General features: G+C 33.7%; 4 protein-coding genes across 4 annotated transcripts; 1 reads left to right on the top strand and 3 right to left on the bottom strand.

The window, feature by feature from the left end:
• Positions 1–638: 638 nt before the first annotated feature.
• MONOS_4771 (uncharacterized protein) lies at positions 639–1,405 on the bottom strand (the record flags this gene model as incomplete). Its single annotated transcript, XM_067874869.1, has 2 exons — positions 639–931; positions 1,327–1,405. The coding sequence occupies 2 exons, from the start codon at positions 1,403–1,405 to the stop codon at positions 639–641; spliced, it is 372 nt and encodes a 123-aa protein (XP_067727015.1).
• A 1,396-nt stretch (positions 1,406–2,801) lies between these two features.
• MONOS_4770 (uncharacterized protein) lies at positions 2,802–4,133 on the bottom strand (the record flags this gene model as incomplete). Its single annotated transcript, XM_067874868.1, has 2 exons — positions 2,802–3,569; positions 3,630–4,133. The coding sequence occupies 2 exons, from the start codon at positions 4,131–4,133 to the stop codon at positions 2,802–2,804; spliced, it is 1,272 nt and encodes a 423-aa protein (XP_067727014.1).
• An 8,340-nt stretch (positions 4,134–12,473) lies between these two features.
• Positions 12,474–13,455, bottom strand: MONOS_4768 (uncharacterized protein; the record flags this gene model as incomplete). Its single annotated transcript, XM_067874866.1, has 3 exons — positions 12,474–12,840; positions 13,199–13,215; positions 13,438–13,455. The coding sequence occupies 3 exons, from the start codon at positions 13,453–13,455 to the stop codon at positions 12,669–12,671; spliced, it is 207 nt and encodes a 68-aa protein (XP_067727013.1). The 3' UTR covers positions 12,474–12,668.
• A 1,104-nt stretch (positions 13,456–14,559) lies between these two features.
• On the top strand, positions 14,560–16,109 carry MONOS_4767 (uncharacterized protein; the record flags this gene model as incomplete). The annotated part of the gene is made up of 4 exons (XM_067874865.1): positions 14,560–14,629; positions 14,692–14,791; positions 14,865–15,189; positions 15,250–16,109. The coding sequence occupies 4 exons, from the start codon at positions 14,560–14,562 to the stop codon at positions 15,985–15,987; spliced, it is 1,233 nt and encodes a 410-aa protein (XP_067727012.1). The 3' UTR covers positions 15,988–16,109.
• Between the last annotated feature and the right edge of the window lie 1,403 nt (positions 16,110–17,512).

Here is a 17,512-nt window from a genome sequence, read left to right as displayed (position 1 = left end):
CGGAAAAGAAATTGAATGAACAATGGTTCACTGAAATTGTTCCAGATACCTGGTTATTCATGTTGTTCGCCCCTCCACTTGAAACTCTATCAGTTGCGGATGATAATGTTCCAGTTGTTTTTTAGTCATTCCATTCGCACTAAGAGAAGAAATTTTCCTGATCTTCTGCTATCTGCTGTTTCCTTAACTTTTGCAGATTCCTTGCACTTTTATTGACTGCAGCACTTCGAGAGCGATAGAACCCAATGACCGAATTGTTAGAGGAGGAAAAGAAGGAAAGGAAGAGAAGACATGTTCGACGAAGAGGCAGAGCTTGGGCGAGATGTGTAGTTGAACTCCTGTGGACTGAAGATGAGTCTGCGGAGGGAGATGAAGGCGTGAGGGGCTTCAGCGGAGTGTCAACATGAACAGAAGGGGCAGACAATTGTGTGTGTGGCAAGGGAGAAAAAGGAGGAGTAGCAAATGAAGAAGAGGCTGTGATGTGTTGAGTGCACAACAGGGAAGATAAGAGTGAGCTGCCGAACAAGCAGAATGTCTGCTGCAATTCGTCGTCATCATCATCACCTCCACTCTTCTCTCCTCCTCCTTACTGCTGCTGCCTGTGCAAACCTTGTGTCGAAAGCATCAATTTGCGATGTTCAAAACTCGTCTTTCTCCTTCGCCTTCGTCTTCGCTTTTGGCTCTTCATGCAGGTTCCCTTTCCTCTGCTCTGCGCTCAATTTGCTTCTGAAATTCACCTTCTTTGCCTCATCCATTTGAGCTTGAACTCCTTTCTCTTCGCTTCTCGGGGTAATATAAAGCAAGTGGATGACTGTGATGTGTCTGGCAGCTTCTTCCTCTAATTCCCATTTCCCCTCGATATCTATTCGCTCAATCAGCACAGTTATCTCGCGGAAGCCGTTCAAACCTCCAAGCAGAGCAGGATGCACAGCTGTGGAAGATGAAATAAATCATGATGCACATTCATAGAAGCTGCAGAATGCATTGATGGCGAAGAAGAAGAAGAAGAAGAAGAAGAAGAAGAAGAAGAAGAAGAGGGAGAGGAACAGGACGATCTGTTCGAAGACAGAAAAATCTGCGGTATCTGAACAGAGCCAATATTCCATCTCTGGCAACTGAAAGAGAAGTATGTGCCTTGTCTTGTGCAGCCAATGAGCTGCACATGCAATCAGAACAAGGCTATGAAAAAAGCAGGTTAGTTGTGCTTGCCTGCTTCTTGCTTCCAACTGCTCACAGAGCAACTCCACAAATACTCTTGGCATGAGATTCTAGTTGCATTTTATCCAATACTCAAATGACACGTAACCAAGTTCCCACTTGCCATACTCATCCCGCGCGAATCGCTCTTGTAATTACCATCCACAACAATTTTCCGATCTTTCATCCCAGTATTCAGCTCATTCATCTTTTCTGCATGATGATATGTCCAAATCCATGAAATAACAAAATTACATCAGTTTTATACTTTCTGAACATCAATATTTGTTGTGTAACATTCACAGAATGAGTTATTCGACGAAAAAAGTTCGTGATCATCTTGAAAATACACGTCGTGGACATAAGGAGTTGAATTACTGCAACCGCAATCGTGGAAGAAGATGAAATAACAATTATGATAGTCACTTGGAGCTTCTGATTGATACTGCCTGAAATCCAATCCTCCACCTCTTGTTGATGTATTGCACAAAATGAATAGGACATTTCTTATTTTGATTTGTGTTGTAGGAATGAAGGAGCAATAAAACTCTCTTCATTGAAATTTGAGAAAGAATGCGAAGTATTAAAGTACTTAAACATACGGACTCTCCCCTTTGCAACATTCTGCTCCAAATTGGATTTTCTCATTTGAAATTCTACGAAAGGAAATGCTTATTCGTAATCTGCATAATATGTTTGTTTTCAATTCAATTCCGTTAATCGATTCAATAAATAATTTCATCAATAGCCTGCCATTCCTTGCATAATTAACGCTTTTTGTTTCATTGAGTTAAACCCTTCAAATATTGAACATCATTATGATCCATTCACATTTATGTAGATTTCATCTTTTTTATTTGAAGTGTTTCTTGTAATTCTATTTGATCTCCAATCCTTTGGAACAAATTTTCAAATAATCATTTGGGGCAAAATTTTTCCAACTGTGAAAAAAACTGAGATGTGTTCCAAACTTTTTCTACAATCATTTCATTATAAATCAACCTAAACTATGCAAATAATTACTGAAAAATTGAAAAATTGAGAAAAATATATGTTAGAGAAGAATGGAACAAAATTCATAAAACAAAAAATTTATTCCCATTTTTTAATTTTTACCATAACTGTCAGACAAAATTTTTCGGAATTTCACATTCATGTGTTAATAATATCTTTTTATCAAAAAATATACTGATTTTTTAGTACATTCGAATTGACAAAAAGGATCATTAAAATTTTTGTTGAGGGAATTATTGGAATAAACTTGGTCTTTCTGGAATAAATTTTATTTATTCGAATAAACTGGTGTTATCTGGAATAAACTTTGGTTATTCGAATTATTATTTTTATTTCAATAAAATTTTCTTATTCCAATACCTTCTAATAAAAAATAGGTCTTGATAAAAAAAAAGGTCAAGATCAAATTACAACCCTAAATATTTTTGCCATTTTGTGAAGCGTATTAAAAAGACAGTTTTTGTTACAAAATAAATAAAAATCACATTTTCTCAAACATTTACAAAGTTGTGTCGAATAATAAATGATGAAAAAAAAGAAAAAAAAATAAAGAAATTTTTGAGATACAAATAGAATGGCATTACATTTCCTCAAACATTTACAAAATAATCAGAAATTTTCAACGATAATCTATAGTCTTGATGTTTGTTTTTGAGTAACTCAAATATTTTATGAAAGCTTGCGATGATATCTTCGTATCCTTCTTCTTCCATCTTTTCAAAAACCTTCCTTTTCGTTGCCTTTCTTTCCTCTTCTTCCTTATCATCCCTCTTCTTTTCTTCTAATCGTCTTGAAATAGTCGTAAAGAATTGTAAGCATTTGCTTGTCATGCCTTCATTAAATGTTTGTCTCTGCATTCCCTCCAAAACAACATCAACAGCTCCACCTTTAAGAAGCTCTTCAACGTCCACACTTCTAGTTTCTGCTGCCGTTTCAAATACAAAAACACATTCTCTGCCAATCTTCTCATTATTCCCTTTTGCTGCTCGATACACCAGTACAACTCCTCCAATAAGTCCAGCAAATTCTTCTATCCACAATGCGTTTAAGTACAAAAAATTAAAAATTTCATCGAACCATCTCTCGATAACAAGCTCTTCTTTCGTTTCTTTTTCCTTTTCCTCTTCTTTCTCTTTCTTCCAATCCACACACTTTGACAGATCTTCCAGCTCTCTTGCTGCCTCTCTTGTGAAATGCAGTTCACTCACAATCTCTCCATCCAAGCTATTGTCAATAAAAAATCGGTCTGTTAAGAACTGCCAAGCAGATTGATAGGCAAGTCGTGTCAGATTTCTGTGTTCTTGATGATATTCGATGATTTCTTTGATATCATTCAGATAAAGTTCTTGTTCGACAAACTTTTAAAAAAATAAAGAATAAAATTTCTGATTTCATAAAGGAAATTGAATTTCACACACATTATCCCTTATGCTGCTCAATGCTAACAAAGCCATTTCCGCTTCTTTTCGAGTCTCCTCGCTTTCATCTTTCTTCAAGGCAAATTTCATCAGGCAAGGAATACAAATTAAATCCAATTCTGATGATAAGCAATGGTCAAACAAAATAAAGCATTCGCAAAGGTCAGCTAAAAGCTTTTCGTTCTTTTCTTCATTTTTCTTATCTTCATCAACAAGCATTTTCTCAAACCTTCTGCTCAGCAAAGAACTTTTAAAGGCATAACTGAACCAGTCCAAAAGAACTTTACAATATCCAACATGTTTCAGCAGCAAAATTGTATTTTCCATTGACACTTTCTTTTCTTCAATCATTTTGAATATTTTATCATACAATTCTGTGTTGAAAACTGATTTGAATTCTTTTTCATTCATTTCCTCCACAAGTCCGTTCATTTCTTCGATTTTCACTTTCTGCTCGCTTTCCGGACAATTCTCCAGTTCAGAAAACAATTCTTCCTCGATCATCAAAAAACATATAACATGAAATCTTTGAAAATACGCAATTTATGCAAACTATTTAACTTATCTGTGCATGACATCTCCTGATTATCATCATTTGATTTGTCTTTATTGCACATTTCAATTCTGTTTGTTGCGTTAATGATCAATTTGTGCGTAACAGTATATTTAAAACAAAAAACAAAAAATAAACCATTGTTGATAATTGACAAAATTAAAATATAATTGTCAAACTCAATTCCTTTGCTCAGTAAAACTCTGTGTTAAAAAAGAAATTACAAAGAATCTGCAATATTGGTCGTATTTAGCAAAATACAAAAGAGTTTATTTTCTGTCTGATCGAACCAACAATAATCCATTTCATGGAAATGGATTGAATTTCGAATGAAAACTTGAACGAATTGAGAAATACCCCACATATTTGCTGTTGAATGAAAATACATATATATTTTTATTCCAACATTCTGAGCAAATGAAGAAGAAGCGAAAGGACTTTGAAAAGAACTTTTCAAAAAAGCTTCAAAAAAGCACCAGTTTGTTCATTAATTAGGTGCATGCCACATCACTGCATTAAGCATTAGCATTTCAATTTTTGCACTCATTTTAGAGTTATCTGGAAGCTTTGCTTCATCGAAATGATTTTTTCTGTTATTTCAGAGTGTTTGCTTGTTTCCGTGAATGTTTCAAATAAAATGTGTTGATCAAAGTTTTGAGATATCTCGATAATTTTATAATTAGTTGCTTTCTTGAGTGGGTTGTTCAAGCTGAAGGAAGATTGGGAGGGAATCATACTTTCGACAATTCACATTTTTTTGATGATTGGGCGCATGATAATTGAACGCATAAGAGAATTTATCAAGGCAACAATGGTCGGCATCGTTTATTGAGCATTGAAAGTGATTTTATTCCAAAAGGCTTTGAGGCTGAGAGAAGAAGAAAGAATTTGAGATGGCAAAGGGAGATTATTGCAATATTGGAATCAAATTACAATCGAATTTTTAAGTTCATTTCAATACATTAATTGTTTTATGTGATTGCCACATAATATGTATTTATCTGTAAAGACGCTTGTTGCATTCTATTGAAAGTCATCATTTTTGGTTGTTTTGATGGTTATTGTTGATTCACCGATTTCGGTGTGGATTTCGAGGAAAACCTTGAAGCTACATGGGAGAAGAAGAAACGAATCAAAAAGACGGAACAGATAACGATAGAAATGTTTGATTTAATTAAGGTGTGTTATCCAATTTATTGTTGCATTTGCAATGTTTTTTTTTTTTGAAAAATTAACATAAGAAAAAGAAAGAAAGAAAGAAATCATAAAAAATATAAAAAATTACTTATTCTTTTTGGACAATAATAATTTCACATTTTCAATTACACTTTCTTTTTCTATTGTCTTTCTCTTCTTTTTCTATTTTTTGATTTGTTTTCAAGCTTTTATGAACCTTCGCTCATAAACTGTTTCTTCTTGCAGCTTCTCATCAATTCCATCTGAAGCAACATTCAATCGCTTTGTGAATGCGCTCATATTCATCTTATTTATTTCATTGAGCTTTTGACAACATTTGCCTTTTGAAAGTGTTTGTCTTGTTTCCTTCCATCTGAATTGTCGAAATCGTTAAGAAAATAAATGGAGAGAATCCAAATTGAAGAAAGCAGATGCAAACACATTGGAGATGTTTCTGCAGTCAGCCGAGTCTGTTTGCAGATGAGAAGGTGAGAAGAAGAAGAAGAGGTTAGAATTATCAGTCAGTTAAAAGAAGGAGTGGAGAATGTGTGTTTTCATCTGATATCATGACATGACTGAAGATAGATTCTCTTCCTTCAATGATGTTCTTTGCCAGCCATTTGTTGTTTTGTTATCTGATTTTTTAAAATGTGGCAAGAGGAAATTTTGGAGAACAAGAAAGCCATCTGGGCTGATAATTACCAATCCATTGGAGATGGGAAAATATTTCAAGGCCAAAAAACAAAATGGTTTGACTTTTTTTTATTTCATTCATTTTTCTTTAAAGATGTTTTTTCAATGAATACAGATTGGCCATGAACAGGAATTCCATGGAAAGAAATCTTCTTTTCATTTCACGAAAGATTCAGAAGTTTTGAGGTTATCTATTGTTTGGATTGCACTCAACGATGGCATTCGTGACTTCTGCCATTTGCTTTGAATGCTGCATAGCCTGACAATGCTTGACATGAGCTTGAAAAAGAAGAAGCAGTTTGTTTGGGATATTTGTAATGAGAGTGTTTGGCAGAAGCGACTCTTTTGTCGGAGCAGATGGGCTGGCTGGGCATTCACATTCAAAAGATAAACAACTTCTCATGTAATTCAACACTCATCTTCTTCGATTGACACTTCGCTGACATCACCTTCATTGCAAATGTCGTTATCCTTCTTCTTCATCTCCAAATCAACCAAGCTGCCTTTTCTCTCTTTCTCCTCCTTTTCCTCTTCCTCCTCTTATTCCTCATCCTTTCCCTCTCCCTCTCCCTCTCCTTCTCTTTCTCCTTCTCTTTCTCTTTCATCATTTTCTCCTTCTTCCTCAAATTCCTCTTCCTCTTCCTCTTCCTCCTTTTCATCATCATCTTTTTCTTCTTCATCTTTTTATTACCCACTTTCCATTGAAAAAGCTGATATGAATATTAACTTATCAAATTCTTCTTCTTCCTCCTCCTCCTCCTCCTCCTCCTCCTCTTCTCCTTCTTCTCTTTCTCATTCTTCTTCTTCTTCTTCCACTTTCTCCTCTTCTCTTTCTCCTCGTTCATTCGCTTCATCATCTCCATCGCCTTCACTTCAAAGCCCTTCTTCTCCGTTCACGTCGCTCCGTCCTTTTTCTTCACCGCTCCCTCCAACTTCTCCAAAACCTTCGTCTTCTCCTGCCGTCTTTCCTTTCACCTCGCTTTCTCTTCAATCAACAGCCCGCTCATTCTTCCAGGTGCTTCCTTCTTCTCCTTCCTCTTTTTCTTCGTACTCTTCGTTTTCTCCTCCTCCTCCTCCTTCGTCTGCCCGCTCTCCTTCTCCATCGAATGCTTCTGGCACATCATATTCATCTAACATTCGTTCACCTCGTCCTTCATCATCATCATCATCATCATCATCATCATCTTCTTCTTCTTCTTCTTCATCTTCATCTTCTTCATCTTCATCGTCATCTTCGTCTTCATCTTCCTCTGAATCTTCTTCTTCTTCTCCTTCTTTCTCTTCCTCCTCCACATTCTCCTTCTCCTTCTCCTCGTTTGGATCCTCCTCCTCATCATCATCATTTTCTTCTTCTTCTTCTTCTTCTTCTTCTTCTCCATTATCTCCTCCTCCACTTTCTACACCTCCTCCGTCTCTTTCCTCCCCTCTACAATTTTCTCTTCTTCTTCTTCTTCTTCCTCCTCCTCCTCCTCCTCCTCCTCCTCCTCTTCTTCTTCTTCTTCTTCTTCTTCTTCTTCTTCTTCTTCTTCTTCTTCTTCTTCTTCTTCTTCCTCACCTGCTTCACCTTCTGCTTCACCTTCTTCTTCTTCTTCTTTCGTCGTCATCTTCATATTCTTCTTCTTCTTTCTCTTCATTTTTTTTGCTTTGCTCCGTTTCAAAATTATAAAAAACCGGCTTTTGAAATAAGATTTTAATGAATATTTTTATCATTTCACAAAATCTAAAACAAACAAAGATATAAAACTCGCTCGAGGTTTGCAGAATTGTGATACGATGCTGAAAGAAAAATAAAAAATAATTTTGATTTACAGAATAAATTTCATCTCATTTCCTCAAACATTTACAGAACAATCAGAAAAAATGTTAGATAATCTATTTAAAAAATTCCGCTTTTATAAAGAAAACATATTCAAAGTTTTGAAAAATCATCAACCGATAAAAAAAAAAAAATATTTCATTTTTGAATTACAAAATATGAAACGCACCATTTCCTCAGACATTCGTAAAATAATCAGAAACATCCAACGATAAATCATTCAAATAATGTTCGTTGAGAAAATCAAAAACTTCATGAAAGCTTGCAATGGTATCTAAGTATCCCTCTTCTTCCATCTTTTCAAATATCTCCATTTTGGTTGGGTTTCTTTTCGCTTCTTCTTTTTCATCTTTCTCCGCGTCTTTTAGTCTTTCTGAAATATTCATAAAGAATCGCAAGCAAAGAAATTCTGTTTTGTAATTCAGTGTTGGTCGCTGAATCTCCGAAAAAACAGCATCAATAGCTCCGCTCTTCAGCAATGCATCAATTTTCACATTTCTTTTATCCGTTATCTTTTCCAATGTATCAATACTCTGATAGTAAATTTCTATGTAATAATCTTTAGATGCTCGAAATACTCTCACAATGCAGTCTATTAGCTTTGCAAGTTCTTCGTTCCACAATTTGCATGAGGAAAATAAAATGTTCAATGTTTGGAGCCATCTTCTCAAAATAAGCTCTTTTTTTTCGTTTCTTTTCTTCTCTTTTCATTCTCTTCTTCTTTTCTCTTCCAATTCACACATTTTATCAGTTCTTCCAATTCTCTTGTTGCTTCTCTTCCAAAATGCAGTTCATTCACAATAACTTCTTCCAAGATTCCGTCGGCATTCAATCTGCAAATCAAAAAGTCCAAAGCACACTGATAGGCGAGTTGAGTCAGATTGTGATGTTTCTGATGATATTTGATGATTTCTTTGATTTCCTTCAAGAACTGTTTTTGTTGAATTTTCTTTAAAAAAAGAAAAGAAATTCAAAAACGTTAAAAATAAAATAAAAATGTTTAAACATAATGTGAGTAAATGCAACTCAATGCCAAAAGAGCCATTTCCACTTCTTTTTGTGTTTCCTTATCTTCTTCTTTCTTCAATGCAACTTTCAGAAGACAAGATACACACATTAAAATTAATCCTTGTGGGAAATCGAAGCTCAAAGATATGAAGCATTCATAAAGATCAGCTAAATGCTTTTCGTCCTTTTCTTCTTTTTTCTTTTCTTCTTCAATAATCATCTTCTCAAATATTTTGTTCAATGAAGTCTCTTGAAAACCGGAAAGCCAATTATTTTTTATAACTTTGCAATATCCAATATTCTTCAACAACAAGATTGCATTTTCCAATAACAATTTCCTTTCTTCAATCATTTGGTGAATTTTATTGAAGAGTATTTTCGAGGAAATTGATCTTAATTCTATTTCATTCATTTCATTAATCATTTCATCCATTTCCTCAATTTTCTGTTTCTGTTCATCTTCATTGCTACGCTCCAGTTCACAAAACAATTCTTCAAATAAATAAAGAATAAATTAAATCGCAATAATCATGAATTTTAATGCAATAACAAGCACAAACCATTAAACCTTTTGATTCTACTCGTTGACTGCATTTTTGAAAGCACATTGCAGACAGAAAACAACGAAAATTCGTCATTTGATTTGAATTCGGATCCCATTGGAAAGAAGAAATCGGCGCAAAATATTAACTCAAAATAATCATGAAAGCATAAGTTGTTATACCATTCTGCGTTGTTGGTGATATTTGGCAAGGCGTTATAAACAAACAAAGAAAGAAAAAAACGAAAAATCTTATTTCTTGTATGCAGTAATGGATATACAGATCATCAGATTTGAAAAAACAAAAATATTCCTTGTTGAAATGAGAGATGGATGAGCAGATGTTTTCTGCGGAATTAGCGATATTATTTTGTGCGTTGGAACGAGACAGCGACGGCGGGGAATTGATGATGGAATTGTGCGAAATGATTTTTATGAAAAGTATCTTTAAAGGAAATTCAACATTTTTTTGAAAATCAAAATATTCACATGTATGCGTTTTTTATTGTTCTTGTTTGTTTTGAAGATTCTTTTATAAACCATCTTTTCAGAGCCCAAGAATCTGATAGATTTTAAAAATGGCCATTTTTTTGTTTTTCTAAGGAGAACATCAGAAGAATGCCGAATGTCGACATACAGTCAGCAGATGGGAATTGCATATTTTTTTGAATTCAATTGGAACAAGGGAAGAAAACATATTCGATTGAAAAGCATTTTGATGAGAGCGAAAAGGAATGTCAACAATTGGAAAGCACTTGGAAAGAAAAAAACAAAGTTATATTTCATTTGAACAGACAGTTTAAAGCATTAACGAAAGCAGGATATTTAGGGGGAAAAGGATGATGGAGAAAGAAGCACTGCGAAACAATGGAAAAGGAGATTGACAGCACAGTGGTTGGACAATCTTCTGCATTTGTGATTGGAATGGTATGTCTGTATTTTTCAGGAGTTTTTTTAATAAATGCAAAACAAACAATTTTATGTATTTTTTTAATCATTTTTCCATTCCAATCAACAGCATTTTTCATGTTGAGTGTCATTCACAGGAACAATCCATTTCAAGCAGCATTTTTGAAGATTATATGGTTTCTTCTCATTCTCCTTCAATCTCTTCATTGATGATATTTTTGCATGGTTGATGAAAAGAACATCCTCTTGTTATTTGAGAATTTTGTTGTTTGAATAGCCATCAAATTCTCATGTTGCAACACACAATGAAACTGCTGTCTGTTGCTGCTGTTGGCTGTTATGAAATTCGTATCTGTTCATTGTGTCTTCATTTTCTTCAAATGAGTCTTGTCCACATTTGTCGCTCAACTTCCTCCAGAAGAGCTCCATCCAACTCATTTCATTCCATTTCTCTTTCAGCTTCTCTTTCGTTCTTTCGTTCTTTCGTTCTTTCGTTCTTTCTTCATATCTGCTGATGAATGAATTCTGTTTGCGAATACTGTTATTGTGTTGCATTCTGATCATTCAGCACAAACTTCATCATCTTCTTCTTCTTCCTATTCTTAAACATCTTCTCCTCCTCCTCCACCTCCACCTCCTCCTTCCATTCTATCTGTTTCTTCATCATCATCATCTTCTCCTTCATCTTCTCCTTCATCTTCTTCTTCTTCTTCTTCTGTGTTGAATGGAGAAGGATTACAAGGAAATGAATTAGAGACGAATATGAATGGATTTATATAAAAAAAATATTGCATCTCCTTTATCCGAATAATCAAATAGAAGATATGAAAATGGGTAGAGAATATTTCAAAGAAACTGATGCATCTGAAGAGAAAGAGAAAAGAAAGGAAAGAAAAAAAAGGAAAGAAAGAAGGAAAGAAATTAGGAAGAAGGAAAATGAAGAACAAAATGATGAGTGTTGAACAAACGCATGTTGAAAGAGAGAGAGAGAGAAAGCTAATTGAAGGGAATTTGTTTCAAAAGGATTGTTTTATTTATGCCATTTCCTTCAGCATCTTCTGTTGTTTGTAGAAATTTCACTGGAAATTGTTCATTTGTGCTGAAAACAAAGATTTTCTGATTGAACAGGGAAAATTGAAGTATATAAAAATGCATTGAAGAAAAGGAAATCGTTTTCGTATTGGATGAAAGAAAGAGAGAAAGAGAGAAAGATTTGAAGAAATGGCATATTTCAGAGAATTGTTGGAGTTAATGAAAGAAATTGTGAGATTTCATTAAAAGAAATGAAATGAAACGGAAATGAAAAAAGAATTGAATTTATATTAAGGAAAGACGCGAAGCGGAAGAAATTTCATTTGAAGAACGAAAAATAAGATTTCATGTTCTTTTTCTTTTTCTTTCTTTCATTTTTTTTAGACTGCTTAGTACCTTGATGCTTCAATTTTTTGAATGTTGTGAATTAGTTTCTGGCTTTGTTTGTTAAATTTTTCATTTCTTTCTCTCTCTCTCTTTCTTTGAAATTTTTTCTTTTTTTATCTTTGAATGACTTTCAAAATTGTACTTTAGTGTTTCTCATCTCTTTCCTTCAGTTGAAATCGAAAGAAATAGTTTTCTTTTGTTCTCTTAATGAAATTATTTATTAATTATTAAAAAGAAAATATTTATTTTTGTCATTTTTTAAAAACTTTGCGTTTTTGATACATTCAACGAGCGAATTTCTTTTTTTGTTGAATGGATTGAAAAGCAATTTTTTAAAAGAAAATTGGAAAATCGAGATAATTATCTAAATTTTTTGATTATATTGTTGTAGTTCAATGTTAATGTTGTTAGCCAGCATTTAATAGTCATCCCTTCGTTTTGAAGTATCTTTGAAGAAGTTCTATGAATAACTTTTTGAAAAAATCCATGAAAGAATTAATTTTTATTTTATTGCTCTTAACAGAAAAAAATTAAATAAAAAAAAAAAGAACAGAAATGAAATAAAAAGAGAAGATTTTTCTTTTTCAAATGAAAAGCAAGATTTTTATCATTAAAATAATTTGAAATTAGCAAGTAATATTCCACTTTTCACCTAATTCTCCAATAAAATGAATCATTTCCCGATTTTTCCTTTCATTTCTTTCGCTCTTTTTGACAAGCCTTTCCTTCCCCTTTTGAATGAAATCTATTGCTTTTCCCATCCAAATAGCATTTCTGCTCTTCTATTGAAAAGTGTTTTTTATTGTTTCTTCCATCGAGTTTTTTGTATTCATCCAAACATTCATCATATTTCCTCTTTATTTATTTCTGTCTTTCTGTCTTTCTCGTCTTTTTCGTATTCTCTTTTTTTTCAACATTTCCTCTTCATTTCTTTTCATCTCTTCCATTCACTTCCTTCACTTCCTCTTCAAACGAACTGATAACTCTAACCTCCTCTTCTCCCTCTTCTCCTTCTTTCCCTTCGCATCTGTCAGCAAACCCTGGTGACTGCATCAGCATCTCCATTCTGTTAATGCTTCTTCTCTCCATCCATCTGCTGTTCAGCAATGAACAGAGCGATTCAACGATTTTGATGGAAAGAAACAAAAAAGGCACATTCAAAGGCAGATGCTGTAAAAAAAAACATAGGCCAACAAGCTCGATGAGGGTGAATGCCTTCGCAAGTTACTGCAAGTTGCTGAGTCTGAATTGATAAGGATCTGCAAGACGAATCCGTTTTTGAGTGAATCATATTTTTAAAATTCGCAAAATTAACCAAAAAATTATCAAAGAAAAGAATACAGAGAAAAAGAAAAATATGAAGTTACAAATGAGGCAATACCATTTTTAAAAAAAATGCTCGACTTCTCGCCTCTCTGATTGAAGCAGTCTGCCTTTTATCATTTCTTCCCAACCATTTATTTTTTATTAACTAAAATCAAAAGAATAGTGATGAAACATCAAAACAAATAAAAGAAAAGAAAAGAAAAGAAAGAAAGAAAGAAAGAAAGAAAGAAAGAAAGAAAAAATGAAAATGAAAACATGAAATTATCATTTCTGAAAAGTTTGAGTTATTTTTATATTATTTTATGATTTCCTTCTTTCTAATTATTATAAAAAAATGCAAAATTGTTTCATAAATTGGATAACACACCTTAATTAAATCAAACATTTCTATCGTTATCTGTTCCGTCTTTTTGATTCGTTTCTTCTTCTCCCATGTAGCTTCAAGGTTTTCCTCGAAATCCACACAGAAATCGGTGAAACAATGATTACCATCAAAACAACCAAAAATGATGATTTTCCGAAAAACGTAACAAGCGTCTTAACAGATAAATACACGTCAAGCGGCATCACCATGAAGTTTTTAACAGATTTAAACGTACTCAAAATTCCGCATGAGCTTGGTTCCGCATATTGCATCAATCTCCCTTTGCCATCTCGAATTCTTTCATCTTCGCTCAGCCTCAAAGCTTTTTGGAATAGAATCTCTTTCAATGCTCAATAAACGATGCTGTCCATTGTTGCCTTGATAAATTCTCTTATGCGTTCAATTATCATGCGCCCAATCATCAAAAAAATGTGAATTGTCGAAAGTATGATTCCCTCCCAATCTTCCTTCAGCTTGAACAACCCACTCAAGAAAGCAACTAATTATAAAATTATCGAGATATCTCAAAACTTTTCTCAACACATTTTATTTGAAACATTCACGGAAACAAGCAAACACTCTGAAATAACAGAAAAAATCATTTCGATGAAGCAAAGCTTCCAAATAACTCTAAATGTGAGGGAAATAAGTGTAATATTTATGTTTGAATTTTAATTTGGAGGAGAATGAAGTGTGCGCATGATTAATGAACAAACTGTTGCTTTTTTGTCACTTTTTTGAAAAGTTCAAAAAAGCACAAAATTTCCCCTTCTTTGTTCCACTCAGAATGTTGGAATAAAAATACATATGTATTTTCATTCAACAGCAAATATGTGGGGTATTTCTCAATTCGTTCAAGTTTTCATTCGAAATGCCATCCAGATCCTAAAAATAAATTATTGTTGATTCGATCAGAAAGAAATAAAATTCTTTAGTATTTGGCTATATACTGCTAATACCGTTGGCTTTTTTGTGATTTCGATTTCACATTTATTTTTTAACTAATCAAAGGAATTGAGTTTGGCCTTTATCTTTGTTTTGTCAACAATCATCAATGGTTTATTTTTTGTTTTTTGTTTTAAATATACTGTTACGCACAAATTGATCATTCACGCAACAAGTTGAATGGAAATACGCGATGAAGATAAATCCAATGATGACGTTCAAGGGCCATCTCTTGCAAACAAGTTTTCAAGTTTGTTCATTTTTCTTTTTTTGAGTGTTCAGCGCTTTCCATCATAAATAAATTTATTGAAGAAATGTTCTCTGAACTTGAGCATTGCACAGAAAGCGAGCAGAAAGCGAAAATCGAAGAAATGAACGGACTTGTGGAGGAAATGAACAAAAAAGAACTTCGGTCTATTTCATCAATTATAATGTTTAACAAGATGAACAAGATGATTGAAGAAAAGAAAATTTCAAATGGAAAGTACAATTTTGCTGCTGAAACATGTTGGATATTGCAATGTGCTGAAAAACGTGTGGAATCCATGCTTTGATTCGTCTTCGCTTGGAGAAAGATTTCAAAAGATTACGGAAGAAGAAGAAAAGAAAGAAAAAGAAAAGAATGAAAAGCTTCTGACTGATATTTATGAATGCAATCTTTTGTTTTACAGCGGAGTTCCGTCTTCGGAATTACTTTCAATTTGTATTCCTGACCTTCTTAAAGTTGCATTGAAGAAAGAGGAAAGCGAGGCGAAACAAAAGGAAGTGGAAATTGCTTTGCTGGATTTGAGCAGGATCGGTAAATTTTATGTTTGAAATCGCTTATTTTTATTTTTGAAGTTTTTGAATTTCTCTTTCATTATTTATTAGGAAATTGAAAAAGAACTGTATTTGAAGGAAATTACAGAAATCATCAAACATCAGCAGAAACACAGAAATCTCACAAAACTTGCTTATCAGTCTGCCTGGCAATTTTTTATATACAGATTTTATAACAATGGATTTTTGGAAGATACAATTACGAATGAGCTGCATTTCGGAAGAGAAGCAGCAAGAGAATTGGAAGAACTGACAAGAAATGTGAATTGGAAGAAGAAAGAAGAGGAAATGAGCAAAGAAGAAGCGAAAGAAGAATTGGCATTGATGAGATGGGTCGAAACATGTGCAATTTATTTTCAAAGTTGTCGATTGAAGAATAAAGATAATGTTGGGCTGCTCAAAAACATTGTTCGGATATATCAAGCAGCGAAGGATAATTGCAGAGATATTATAGATTATTGCACTTATCCCTTGAGGAATGCATCAGAAAATAGAGTTGTGAAAGTTGAAGACTTGCTGAACGGAGAAGCTGTCGATACTGTTTTGGTGGAGATTCAGAGACAAACGTTGAATGAACGTGCAGTTTATAATTGCTTGGGATTCTTTGAGAATGTTTCGAAAAGATTGAAAGAAAAGGAGGATGATGAAATGGAAGAAGTGAACAGAAAGGCAACAAAAAGGAAGATGCTTGAAAAGATGGAAGAAGAAGGATACGAAGATACAATCGCAAGCTTTCATAAAGCATTTCGTTCCTTTTTTAAAAAAAACATTGAATTAATTTATCTTTGAATATTTCAGATTATCTTGTGAATGTTTGAGGAATGAGATGCTTAGAATTTCATGACTCACAATTTCTCTTTCTCTTTTTTCATTCATTTCGCAAAACGTTACAAAAATTAATTTTCATATGTTTGCTTAAAGTGATTTATTACCCAGATTCATCAAAATGAAGTGAAGAAATAACAACAAAAAAAAAAAAAAGATTCAATTTTTGTTTTTCCAAATGAAAATAATAAATTTATTAAAAATCATGAATTTCTCCATTTTCTTCTTTCTTTCACCAAAGTTCTTCCCAAAATGAGTTGACAAACATTTATCATTTCAAAGTATTCATTCACCCTTTGCATGTTTTTCTCAAAACAACCTTTTTTCAGCTCATTCGCAAAAAGAAAATGGTGTTTTCTCAATGCTTCCTTTGCTTTCAAGGAATATCAGAAACCCTCAGTGAATGTTGAAAATGAAACAAAAACAGCAACAACGATGTTGATGCTGATTCAAGTGAAGAGAAACATTCAACCCAAACGCTTTCCTCTGCCTGTTTATTCATTCATCATTTCCATTTCCAAATATTAAAACAATCCGTTTGTAGCATCTGAAGGCAATATAAATATTTTATTTAAAAATTGGAGAAGAGGAAGAAATTCTGAAGGGAGTTTTGATGCATCCCTTGAAGATTGAGAGAGAAAGAGAAAGAGAAAGAGAAAGAGAAAGAGAAAGAGAAAGAGAAGAAGGAGAAGGAGAAGGAGAAGGAGAAGGAGAAGGAGAAGAAGAAGAAGAAGAAGAGGAAGAAGATGAAGAAGAAGAAGAAGAGGAAGAAGATGAAGAAGAAGAAGAAGAGGAAGAAGATGAAGAAGATGAAGAAGAGGAAGAGGAAGAAGAAGGGAAAAAAAAATACGATGGTGATGAAGATAAAGGCATCAACGAACGTTGTAGCATCGCCTGTTTTGTCTCTTTGGAATTAAGTCCACGTGCTTCGCAGCTCCTCCATTCCTTTGCAACCATCCTTCCAAAGCTCCTCCTTTCCATCGCTCTCTCACACAACTCGTTCCTCCTTTTCCCTCTTCTCTCCTCTTCTTGCCGCTATAACGCCTCACAGAATCTTTTGGCGTATTCATCATTTTAACAGGAATTTCACTCAACTTTGCCACCTTCTCCATTTCTCATTCAACTTTCCTTCTTCATCAACATCACTTTCTTGCCACTGCCAAGCGCTCAAAAATTTTGCAGCCACCACAACCCCCATTTCCGCCTCCCATTTCCTCCTCCCATTTCTTGCAGAATGCCCACCAAGCAAACAAACAAACATGCAAATCAACATATAAATCATCAGCCAAATAAATCAATAAATAAAAAATAATGAGGAAAACATCAAACAGATTATATGAATCACATTTTTTCTCCATTATTCACATTCTTCTTTGAAATTATGTCACTTCCATCAGAAAGTCCATTAACATCATTTCAGTTTTTAATTCCTTTTCAAGTTATATTGCCTCTCTTCAACCTCTCGAATCGACCTAAATTGAATTATGAT

This window comes from Monocercomonoides exilis, assembly GCF_001643675.1.
Source record: "Monocercomonoides exilis strain PA203 chromosome Unknown scaffold24-1337568, whole genome shotgun sequence".
Taxonomy (NCBI): domain Eukaryota; phylum Preaxostyla; order Oxymonadida; family Polymastigidae; genus Monocercomonoides; species Monocercomonoides exilis.
The sequence above is the reverse complement of the archived record's forward strand: the minus strand, read 5'-3'. Positions and strand labels throughout refer to the sequence as shown.